The 12,240-nt window shown below is 42.4% G+C and overlaps 1 protein-coding gene across 2 annotated transcripts; it reads right to left on the reverse strand.

The window, feature by feature from the left end:
• Nucleotides 1-1,863: 1,863 nt before the first annotated feature.
• sash3 (SAM and SH3 domain containing 3) lies at nucleotides 1,864-10,364 on the reverse strand. Of its 2 annotated transcripts, none has more exons than XM_080008354.1 (8): nucleotides 10,130-10,364; nucleotides 7,701-7,793; nucleotides 6,806-6,940; nucleotides 5,142-5,280; nucleotides 4,630-4,787; nucleotides 4,206-4,418; nucleotides 3,919-4,063; nucleotides 1,864-2,942 (listed from the first exon to the last, which is right to left on the reverse strand). In XM_080008354.1, the coding sequence occupies exons 1-8, from the start codon at nucleotides 10,193-10,195 to the stop codon at nucleotides 2,722-2,724; spliced, it is 1,170 nt and encodes a 389-aa protein (XP_079864480.1). In that variant the 5' UTR covers nucleotides 10,196-10,364; the 3' UTR covers nucleotides 1,864-2,721. The 2 variants fall into 2 exon arrangements, with proteins under 2 accessions (XP_079864480.1, XP_079864479.1); XM_080008353.1 differs by having other exon boundaries at nucleotides 6,806-6,949.
• Between the last annotated feature and the right edge of the window lie 1,876 nt (nucleotides 10,365-12,240).

Raw genomic sequence — 12,240 nt, forward strand, 5'->3', positions numbered from 1 at the left:
CACACACACTAGTAAGCATATGTCTGTCAGTACACTATGATGTCTAGAGGCTGAGATATTAAGCAATATCTCCAAAAACCCATCCTGTAAAAGTCCAAACTCTACCTTCCGTTCTGATACTGCTGCATTTTAATACCGTTGTTCTCGACAACCTCTTTCTCCTTTCTTAATTTCGATCAACGTCGACCGCTGTGATTCCGTTTTTATACAGTCTATAACGTGGCGGGGCGTCGGTGCTCTCACACCGTTTGGCAAAAGTGTGCTGGTGACGCGTTTTGAAAGGCGACCGCTTCGGCGGGCGTCTAAACGTGTGTGTAAGCGAGGGCCTGATTGCTGTTGATACTAGTCACTAGTAACAGTGCCTTAAATAACAGTTGTAATCGCCCCGTGCAACACGGACGCTCCACGAAGGAGAAGCCCCGCGAGTCCAGTCCGACCACGCCCGTTTCCATTTTTTTTATAACACTACCAATTACCGATTTGACGAGAAGAAGTGAAAGTAGAAGCCGAGCAGTTTTATTGAAGTGTATGTAGTTTAAGTAGGTGTCGGACATTTTTTTTTTTTATTAATTTTTTTTATATACATATAATGGTCGTCAGTGTTAATACATTTGTTTATAATCATATTCTCCAGCAATCCACACAAGAGATGTAATCTATAGAGGGAATTAAATGTCGGGTTTTTTTCGGTGTTCTTCCCTTCGTCCGACGATCAAGACAGTAAATCCCCTCTACTCCCCGATACCGTCTATTTTCCCAGAGATGATGAGAGTCGTCCGATGCCCAGGCAGCAACTGCTGAAAACATCAGTGTTTTTTCAGGTGCCGCATGGAATGGAGCGCAGCATCCGTCCAGGCTCTATATTAACAAATAACACGGAAACGTGCGCCCGCCGAGGAGGGAGGAAGTCAACGAAGATTCTGTATGTTATAGGGATTGAAGTTAATAGCAAGTTTGTGTTTGTCATTGTGCCGTATGCAAGAAATAGGTAATGCTTGTCAAATATACCTGTGTAGATATTCCAGTTTAACTACAGTATTTTTTTCCTGACTCGACCCTGAGACCCCAGAGGAAAGCAATTTCGTCTTTTCTGCCTAAATAACGGAATTGACTCCGCTTGGAGCGTTTCAGAACCCGTGGATATTGCTTGATCGCTTGACTTTTAGGCATTGAAAGTTTATTTAACATTTTTTTTTCATTTTATTTTTTTGAGAGTATCCGTTGATGGTTTCAGTCGACTTCATCGCTTTACTGTCACAGGGAAATCAGAATGTATGTGATCGATTACTCACAAAATGTATCATATTTATGTTGAATTGGCGTAGGAGGGTGTTTTGGTTTTTTTTGTTGTTTTTTTTTTAAGCAAATTGTCTGAGACTGTTGGTCATTATGTTATGTATATGAGCTCCGTAGGATTACAGTTCCAAAATACTGAGGGGTTGTATGACACCAATATGAGTTAGGGAAAGTCAGCTTTTTTGCAAACATTTTTATCTCCTCATTTGGATCATGACGTGACACGGCTTAGACCTGATGGGTTGATTGATCCGTCTGATCAGTCATGTAAACCTACACAGTACGGTTGATGGAAGTCTTATTTATGTTCACTTTGTTTAGTAATAACACTGTGATTCAACGTACATTCAATTTACTTCACTTCTTTTTACATGATTGATGTGTCTGGTAAATAAACAATATTGTCTTATTATCGAAAGTCTCGCCTTTTAATTATATATATATATATATATATATATTTTTTTTTATCATTGTCATCTTGATCGGGGAATTCCTTCAACAGCCTGAGGTATTATTAGGATAAAAATAATGAAACTCATTTGGAGTCTTTTTGAAAGCTTTATTTTGTCAGGTCGTCTCATTTAGACCAAAACCACTGTTACAAGAGAACAAATTACATACGAAAAAAACAAATAGCGCAATCCAGCTCCAGAAGTGCACACACACAACGTCGACACAAAAGATAAAACAACCGCAAAAGTATTATTTGTATTTACAGCAAAATCGACAAGTTCACAACAAGTTGGAAAATAAATCGAATTGAAATGTTCTTTGAAACAGCATGCAGTGTCAGTCAGGACAAGGCAAATATACTTGATGACTGCGGCATCTATGTACATCCAAACTGAGATGTAACACTGACATTACTAAATATGGAAAACTTGTTTATTATTATTATAGTTATTATTCAGCAATGTTGAATAAAGTATCTGTCTGTCTGTCTGTCTACTGTATCTATCTATCTGTCTATCTTACACGATCGTATTTCAGTTTTTCTTTAGTTGCACATTAAAATAATACAAATACATTTCTCATCTTACACTGTCATGCAGCTCTCAGCAGGGAGAGCAGATGACGTCCCAGTTCATCCATAAAAGAAGTTGCATGTGCCTGTGACCCATGTCCCGCTTTAAGACATTTCGGGACATTGAAGACTTCGTTCTTGCTAAGTCCAGGTCTCTGAAGACGTGGAAAATGTGAAATCCCAGCCCAAAGAAGTGATGGAATAAAAATAGTTTTCCACCTCGCCGTGGGCATTTCCCTTCATCACGTTGACTACTCTCACTTTTAGGTGTGTAATGAACCTACAGAACCCTGTTGATGGCTTTACATGCAGTTCAGCCGAAGTTTGAGGATCTGAGAATTCGGTGAAGTTCCCAGTGCTTGGATATTTTTTTTGTTTTTCTTTCTCTTGTGTGTGTTCCCTCAAGAACCCTTGTGCACGGTCAGGTCCTGTAGTTGTTCCTGGAGAGGGTCCACCTGGAGCCCCCCTGCTTCCTGTGATTCCTCACGGCCAAATTCATCCTCCGCCGTCGGACCCTCACATCCGCCGTCTTTGGCCAGGTTCTCCGTGCTCTCGAAACAGCCCGAGTCCCTTGGCTTCTTGTCCTCAGACGTGTCCTCCTCCACCTCCGAATCGGACTCACCTTCGGTTAAATGGAACGGCAGACAACACAGTTGGAAACAGAACAGCGCTACACGCTAGGTATTTGCATGACATAATATCCCAGAATTTATCCAGGCCTTAAAAGGAAAATGAGAATTGTTTTTGGAAGGATTTGAAAAATAAAAAAATAATAGACGTGTATATAGGCCTAATATCATTTCGGTATCAATATGCATATATATCTAATAAAAAATATAATGTAAAAAATATTTTTAATTAGTATGGAAAAGATTATATGTACATATCTTCATCATTTTTCAAGTCCCTTTGAAGCCTTTTGAGGGATACTACAGTGTGTCATGCAAGTACGTGTGTATACATTTTAAATGAACCAGCTTTTCTAGTACACAATTTTTTTGTTTAGTCCTATAGAGCAACATTACTTTCCAGCTGTTTTCCGTAGGTTATGGCAATATTGTGGCGCTAATGAGATCAGAGTCAGTCTGTGACTGTAATTTACACGACAAAGCTTGTGAGGGCAGCTTACTCCGGGGTTAATGGGATGGGATCCATAAGCTGCATTCAAAGCATCGCTACAGAGCGGTGTCAAAATCACACCTTATCCTCTGTTGGACAAGCTCAGAAATTATTTGCTTTGAGTGCAAAGCTAACCAACAAGGCAGCGAACATAACTGCAAAACTGTGAGCGGAGCAGCCAATTACCTGAGGCCTCGAAGCAAAGAAAAACAAAAACACGAACATTAAACAGACCATACGCCCCGGACACAGCGCTCCTCCGGGAACAACCGGAGATGCCACGCCGGAGCTGGACAGTTAAGCGCCATAAAATACTGAACGAGAAGGTAACGACGGCTATAAGTTAACTGCATTGTTCAGAGTCCTCGATATATGTGTGATTCATTTATTTCCCGAAATGATCGGGATCGTTAAGCCAGCTGGCGGCGAGCCAAGTATTGTCATCTGTGAATGTGTGGAACATGAAGGTGTGAGCGTACAGTCTCTCAGGAGCTGAGCGGCGTTGAGGATCTTGCTCCGCTGCTCAGGGTCGGTGATGTTGAGCTCGTTCAGGTGAGACTCCTTCAGCCCTCCCAAGTCTTCCAGGCTCTGGAATCCGTGCATGGAGAGCAGGGAACCAAGCTCCTGGAGCGTGGAAGAGGGAAGGCATTGAAAGACAAGCTCATCTCATCTTCTCACAGGGCATCGTATCTGCTTGCATGGCTGAAAAAAAAAATACAAAAAAAAAGGGGGAACAAATAATACAACTCTGGAATCAGAAGCTTACAGCGAGGCCGATGCCGTCCAGCACCTCCTCCAGGGTCTGAGGTTTGGTCTTGTCCCGGCGGCTCCGGCCGGGGCCGTGTCTCCTCCTGACCGGCGGGCTCTCCTCGGGCAGGATGTTGACGTAGATGAACTTGAAGGAGCCCACTTTGGTGTTCAGCTTCCCCGTCCAGGTCCCGACGGGGGGCTTCTCGATGATGTGGATGATGTCACCTTTCTGAGGCGAGGAGGGGAGGATTACTAAAACGAGGGGGGTGATTTCACAGAGGCTCTCTCGCTCGCCGCATGTTTGAGGTGACATCACTGGAGAAAATATGCACAATTTGACGGAGCGCTTTTCCTCAGTGAAGCCCAGGTATTTCCTCCCCGCATTTCAAATACATTTCCATAACCGGAAGACACGTAGGCTCGATCCAGGGGGAACTTACTTGCAGTTTGAGCGAGTCTACATCGTAGGGGCTCGGGGTGAAGTCTGTATGGACCAGTGCACGGCCACAAAAGGGCCCATTGTAGGCGAGGCCGTTCTCCTCCAGTCGCATGCTGTCTCTCTGGCTGTATCCGCTATCGAGGCTCTGTCTGTCGCCACCTGGACAGCCACGATGAAACATACAGAATGAAGCGTTCTCGTCGAGTCAAATGCCCTCGGACGCTCGACGCGTTAATCTCATTTCCCTGGCACGCGAGGTGGTATCATATGACAGAGTCCGTGGACAGCTAATAAAGTAGCAGCAAATAAAATAACTTAATGGTCCGGATGTTGGCTGTCTCTAATTCAGAAATTTTGATTTAAATGTAATTTTATTCTATTGGCCCCAAACTCCCGGTCCATTTCTGCACTGTTCAGTTTGAGGAATGGCTTGAGGCAGTCCTCGGTATGTACACTTAAAGTTTGGGGCTGGGCCCGGGTGTTGGCGGAGGGGTATCATCGACAGCAACTTACTGCCGGACAGCTGCCGGGTCACGGGGATGGAGACGGTGTCCTCTGATCCAGAGGAGCAGACAGACGTCCTTTGTCCTGCAGTGAGATCTGGGAGCCAGTCGGCCACGGGGGAAAGGGAAGACTCCTCACTGCTATCCCCCTGGGGACACAAAGGGTCACGGTATGGTTCAGATTTTGGAGATTTGATCGAACATTTAAAACCGACATTGGTATGGGCATGTTTTACAAACCCCAATTCCAATGAAGTCGGGACGTTGTGTAAAACGTAAATAAAAACAGAATACAATGATTTGCAAATCCTTTTCAACCTTTATTCAATTGAATACGCTACAAAGACAAGATATTTCATGTTCAAACTGATAAACTTTACTGTTTTTTTGCAAATATTCACTCATTTTGAATTTGATGCCTGCACCACGTTCCAAAAAAGCTGGGACAGGGGCATGTTTACCACTGTGTTACATCACCTTTCCTTTTAACAACACTCAATAAGCGTTTGGGAACTGAGGACGCTAATTGTTGAAGCTTTGTAGGTGGAATTCTTTCCCATCCTTGCTTGTGAACGACTGAGCCTGAGCCGGGGATGCTCCTTTTATACCCAATCATGACACTCAACTGTTTCCAATCAACCTGTTCACCTGTGGAATGTTCCAAACAGGTTTTTTTTGAGCATTCCTCAACCTTCCTCAACCTTTTGTTGCCCCTGTCCCAGCTTCTTTGGAACGTGTTGCAGGCATCAAATTCAAAATGAGTGAATATTTGCAAAAAAACAATAAAGTTTATCAGTTAGAACATGAAATATTTTGTCTTTGTAGTGTATTCAAACGAATATAGGTTGAAAAGGATTTGCAAATCATTGTATTCTGTTTTATTTACGTCCCAACTTCATTGGAATTGGGGTTTGTATATTTCATTGTGTAATAGTTACTCTTTCAGGATGCTTTATTTTCCGTTATCCTGGCATACCTTATTGTGTACAGTTAACTGTGAGGTTTATTGTACATTTCAGTTTTTTCCCCAGATATTGGAATTTTTCCTTTTTGTTTTTCTATTGTTTGTAAGTATTACTGGCTATTGTTTTTTATATCTATCTATCTATCTATCTATCTATCTATCTATCTATCTATCTATCTATCTATCTATCTATCTATCTATCTATCTATCTATCTATCTATCTATGCATTTACTTCAAGGAACGCTCGGGGGCTGCGGACCCCAGTTTGGGAAGCACTGCACAGTTATGTATGATCAAATACTGAAGAGAACCGAGTGGCTCTGGTGCTGTGGTGTTTTTGCAGTGTTTCCACTAGGTGGCATCATTTCCCATCTTTTGAGACAGCTCCCCTCCGACCATTGAGATTTTGTGCGTTTTTTAGGGCGGACAACTCCAGGTTCAGAAAGTAGAAGTCATGTCGGGCTCATGTTCCACCCATGCACTGATCAGAGGCTTTCACTCATCTGCCTCTGGACCTCTGGGTCACTGACACTGAGCAAATCCACACGGCCGACTCAAAATCCCGGGGAGGAATTTTAGTTTCGGAACCCAGATTTTCCACCTCTGGTTTTACGGGGGGCTGTTTGAGGAGAACACCACGAGAAAATTTGCACGTTGGAAAAATATCAACATCATCCTCTTTACGTCAATCTGTAAGAACACGTCTTACCCCCTCCTCCGCCAGGGCTTTCTGCACCATCTTGGATGTTTTACGCGTCATGGTGCGTGAGATGACATTGCGCCATTTCTTTCCCAGCTTGCTTCCACTTTTCACAGCTTCCTCCTCTGAAATGTTCTCTGCCACCTGAAAAGGCTGTTTTAGTCATTACTTATGTTGGCAAATGTTGTTGTTTTTTTTACTCGTGCACAACACACACACACATGTATAGACATACAGAACCACTTGGGTCTAATCGCTGGTGAGCAGGAAAAAAAACTCCTTCTATAATGATGATTGGCGCAAAAGGTAACGTCTTTTGTTATCATGGGGCAATCAGTTCTGGTAAATGCTCCGCCTGTCTCAGACGGAGGTTCCTCCACTTGACTCTCGCTCAGGACATCCTGTCTGAGTGCTTTGCAATGCATCCTTCTCACTTCCTTCTTCTGCTTCTAAACCCTCGTCTTAGCCGTCTGCCGACTTCCTGGGCACGGCGTGCAAAGTGCTTGTCAGTAATTTCGAATATTTCCCCCGTTATGGATGTATTGTTGTGCACCGTTAAACTAGGGCCCGACAGACATTTTTGTGGGATGTCTTTTTCCGTAAACCAAAACTGTACGCTTCTGTAACCGTCCAAAGCCGGTAGTCCAGTCCGGCCGGTCTTTGCGTGTGTGTGCACAGCAGAGTGATACTGAGGTGAAAGGGTTGTGTTTTCAAACGCCACCATGGCCGCCAGTGAGGAACCATGGTGTTCCTACTTTGAAGGGAATTACGATCCAGGAACTTCAAACACAATGACAGATAGAGAACTTATATTTTTCAAAACGGATGTCCTGCCATTTTACTCCCCTACCACCTGTGTGTCCCCCTGCTTTTGTGAAGTGAGGGAGGGAGGGGAGTCACTTACGGGCTGATCAAAGCTCAACTCCCTGTCGAATGTGGGAGAAGTTGCCTTTGACTTCATGAAGTCCTTGAAGCTGCTGGACCTCTGCAGGCTGAGCTGGAAGCACATTGGGAATTGCATTTAACGAAAAGGAAAAAAAAAAGTCCAACAGAAGCATGTGAGTTGCAAGTACACCAGTATGTTGCAACCCGGCCTTGCATTTTTTTTCCCTGCTCATGGCCACAAAAATGAATTTATTGAATTGTGTCGGACTTTTTTCGTGCTGTACATAACAAAATTTATACCAATTCATTTGAATGTTGAGATTTCCTTAGACGAGGGGGCATGGGGGAGGGGCGGGGGTGCAGATACGTACAGTAAACTAAAACTAACATGATGAAAGTATGCCACTACGGGGAGGAGTGGGGGGATATACATATAACTATTATTTTTATATATTATATATAGATATATATATCTATATATATCTATATATAAGTGTCACAGCGACGTCTCTGATTGGTGGAGCTTGCTGTTACCGTGGAAATGTTTACCGCACTGGCTGATGGGTACACAGGCGCGCAAACACGGATATTATATACAGTTAAATAGTATCTATGAATGGAATTCACACTGAGAGTATGACCCTATATCCCTAGTCACACCCAAGCTTGAATGTCATTGACGATTCAATACAAAAAAAGCAAAACCAGTATCCTGCCTTTATTAGTTTTAGTTTACTGTACGTATCTGCAGCCCCCCCGTTCCCCATGCCCCCTTCTAAGTCAAAGAAAATCCAATCTCCCCATTCAAATGAATTGGTTTAAATGCCATTATTTATAGCATGAAAACAGTCGGACAATGTACTCTGGGACACGATCCATTGTACAAGACATTAGCCTTCCATTTATTCTCGGATTACTTACAGGACGCCCATTTGCATGAACTATTTATCAAACGGTACTTAGATAAAGAAGTCATGAATCTGTGCCAATATCGTCCGCGGGTACTTTAATGGGTGTTTATTTCCCTTTTTATCTTGACTTTAAAAACTGAGCTGTGTCTGTGAGCGCTTTGCTTAAACTTGTCTTGGAGGTCACTGGGAGTCACAGCCAGTTGGCCCCAGTGCCAAGAAGTTCTTTATCACCTTCCAGTAGATTCTGTCAGTTTCCACCACCGTGTGTGGAAATCGCAGATATACTTTGGCACGTCATCACGGTTTGCTGTCCAGTAAATCGTCTTATCTCGAGCCGTCCTTCTTGATTCTTGGTTAAAGCCACAGGAAGCACAGCTTGAGCAACTGTCAGCAGCCAATGATTTCTAATATCTAGTTGAACCTTGGTGCTTTCTGCTGTGTTTCTGTGTCTCCATCCAACAATGCATCCACGGTGACTTATTATGCGGAACTTGTCACTCTTCAGTTCTCTTCCCCAAAAAAACAAATTTTCTACGGATTCTCAAAACGAAGGTCCAAACGGTGAACAATGACCTTTGGCGGAGCGGTATAGACGCCGGCGATGACGTTCCGAGCGGTGTTGGGACAACAACCCAGGTAGTGAGATGTGTAACAGAAACGTTGGCTTGAGACCACAAAAAAGCGAACAAGGGGAAAAAAGAAACGCGGCGCAGGCGTTGAATGGAGGAGTCGAGGCCGAGAACGAGAAGCAGAGCAGATTCTGACTCATGTGCATCCGCAAGATGACTCACTGTGTAAAAGGAACTTGCAGCAGCTGTTTTAAAACCCGCTTCGAACCTGACACTTCACATTGATTCCGCCAGATGTAAATTCTAACAAACTTCAAGTTTCATTTGTGTGTGTGTGTGTGTGTGTGTGTGTGCATGTGTGTGTGTGTGTGTGTGTGCGTGCATGCTTGTGTGTGTGTGTGTGTGTGTGTGTGTGTGTGTGTGTGTACTACATCAACAGTGGTGGAATAAGTACTCTGAGTGTGCCCTGACACAGATTACTCTAGTAAAAGTAAAAGCAGCACACTGACATTTCTACTTTGGTAAAAGTATATAAATACTTGATCTTAGATGTACTTAAAGTAGTAAACGTACTTGTCATATCCAGTGCCCTGATATAACCTGATATAAGTGCCTACAATACGTGTAATATGTAATACATAACATAAACCCAGACAGAAAAACAAAACAAAAGCGATAGATACAGTATTTGTTTGAAATGTAGTGGAGTAAAAGCCTCTGAAACTGCATACGCTTAAGTGCTTATGTAAGTACAGATAGTTGAAAAATATAGTGAAGAACAGCACATGAGGCGTCATTGGAGCATAGAGCATTAGAGCAAGCATATCATCATTTAGAAGTGTTTTGAGAATAACAGTGGAGTTGAAGACCGGTTCAGTGAAACAGTGTTGGATCTTCTCCCACACCGTGGCCTGTGCAATGTGCTTCATGCTCCGCAATCGTCACATTCTTTTCAGATCAGACTCTACCTTCTTCTTCTGCGTCTGCACCTGCTCCTTCTCCGAGGCGTTGGAGGGTTTTCTCCTCAGCATCATCCCTGTTGCTGCTGCTGCTGCTGCTGCTGCTGCTGCTGCTGCTGTTGCTGCTGCTGCTGCTGCTGTTGCTGCTGCTGCTGCTGCTGCCGGGAACCCGGCGGCCAGACGGTGGCTCGGACTGGAGGGAACTCGGGCCTCGGCTCGATGGGGGGGTAACTCTGTCACTCTGTCACTGTCACTCTGGTTGGTGCAGCCTCCAGTGCTGAGATGATCAAAACACAGGGGAGGATCAGGGCTACCTTTGCAGACAGGAAGTCACGTGGTCACACAGGAACCAAAGAGGCAAACTCGCTTTGTTTTTTTTTTTGTTTTTTTTTGGTCTTCTGGTTTAAGCTTTGCAGGGTTTCTTTCTTTCCTGTTTCGTTTTTTGTAGCTGTGTGCCTTTAAGCCCCCTGGCTTCAGACAGGTTCTCTACTTTCACAACACACTTTGTCGGGTAATATGACAAAACACAATCAGATGAGACTGAGTTCAAAAATCACTGAGAATATAAATGTGAGGGCCGGCTACCTTCTCCATTTTTATATTATTTTCACTTCAACTGGACATAATAGAATTATGTTTGACTTGCCAGTGACATTAACATATACTAGGAATTTGTTCTGGTGAGGTTTGGTGCATTTCTCAATAGACAACTAGCATTTAAAAAAAAAAGCTTAACAGTCTGAATATGCAGAATACAAATATAAATAAAATTGAATAAAAAGAAAAATAAAGAAATAATCAAACAATAATACAATGTCATATAATACAAATAGCCAAATAATAAAAATAAACCAGAAAGCAGAAATAATCAGATATAGGAAAATATACAGAATATTTGAAATGTGATACTATGCCAAGGATAAACTATTGTTATGGGTATATAGGTTATACGTTTTAAATATGAATTATTACTATGTACTAACTGTACAAACTGTACTTACAACATACAATTCTGATTTATATTCACTCATACTCCCCTTAAAGGCTGTTTTTGAAGTGAGAGGCATTTAAAGATAACATTTTTAGAGACCTAGGGATACTTATGGCGACAGCACCTGAGGCAGAAGTCAATGCAGACTCTGCACTGGCAATAAAGAATTAAGATTAAAATGGAAAAAAGGGGTAACAGTATGTGGGCAAGAAGAGCAGGAGTGTTGCATGTTACTCGTTCTGGTGCGGTGCAAAGCCACATGACAGAAGGATGCCCTACTTTAGTTTCCTGTCTTTTCAAATAGAGGTTGGTAACAACTTTGACTTCATACACATTTTGGGAGGATAGAGTACAATATAAGCAAAAACTGTGTAAACATTTTACTGTAGCACCACAGTCATTTGGTTGAAAGTGTATATTTGTTGTGTAAAAATTGTTTCTATAAATCCGGATATTCAAATATTTATTTAAAACACAAAAACACACTGACATTTTTCTTGTACTTTTTTTTTTACCAACATTTGACAGAACAATGATCTCATCTATTTTTGACCTCAGTAGTTATTCTGTTGTTCCTCTTTTCGGGGCCTCTTCACCACAAAGCAAACCATGGAAGCTGGTCAGAGTTGACATTCATTTCTGCACAGTTATGTGTTTAAATCGTCAATCCCTTGAGACGATTCCATAAGTACTGAGATGGGTTAAAACTGGTTTACTACAGGCACTGTATATCATAAAAGTCTTATACAATGCCCTAAATAAAACAGTAATACAGTTATCTAATTCAACTTTCTAAAAGTGTTGATGTAATTGAGATTGAATGTAATACTCCAAATCTAAATCCTGTAAATGTACTTGTCCAACGTTAGAACTGCACACATCACTGTATTTTCAAAACCAAGACACATTAATTCTTTAAAGGGGACCTATTATGCTCCTTCTTTACACACGTTAATGTAGCTCTCTTAGGTCCCCAAAACATGTTTTTGAATTTTTCTTTTTGCTGAAAATACCACTCAGATTATGCATTCAAGCCATTGTGACATGCCTCTAAACCTGGGCTGTTTCAGTGTGTGTAGATTTAATTGTGAATGAGCAGCCAGGCCCCCAGTTCTGAGCCAAGTTCCAG

Source organism: Zeus faber, assembly GCF_960531495.2.
Source record: "Zeus faber genome assembly, chromosome: 10".
NCBI classification, from domain to species: domain Eukaryota; kingdom Metazoa; phylum Chordata; class Actinopteri; order Zeiformes; family Zeidae; genus Zeus; species Zeus faber.

What these genes read in the sequence shown, in the direction of transcription:
- sash3 (XM_080008353.1), bottom strand. Translation starts at nt 10,195, where the DNA reads ATGATGCTGAGGAGAAAACCCTCCAACGCCTCGGAGAAGGAGCAGGTG. An exon ending in TGCAGACGCAGAAGAAGAAG is followed by an intron (nt 7,794 to 10,129) that starts GTAGAGTCTGAT and finishes ATGTGCTTCCAG; the next exon opens with CTCAGCCTGCAGAGGTCCAG. An exon ending in GACCCGGCAGCTGTCCGGCA is followed by an intron (nt 4,788 to 5,141) that starts GTAAGTTGCTGT and finishes GTGGCTGTCCAG; the next exon opens with GTGGCGACAGACAGAGCCTC.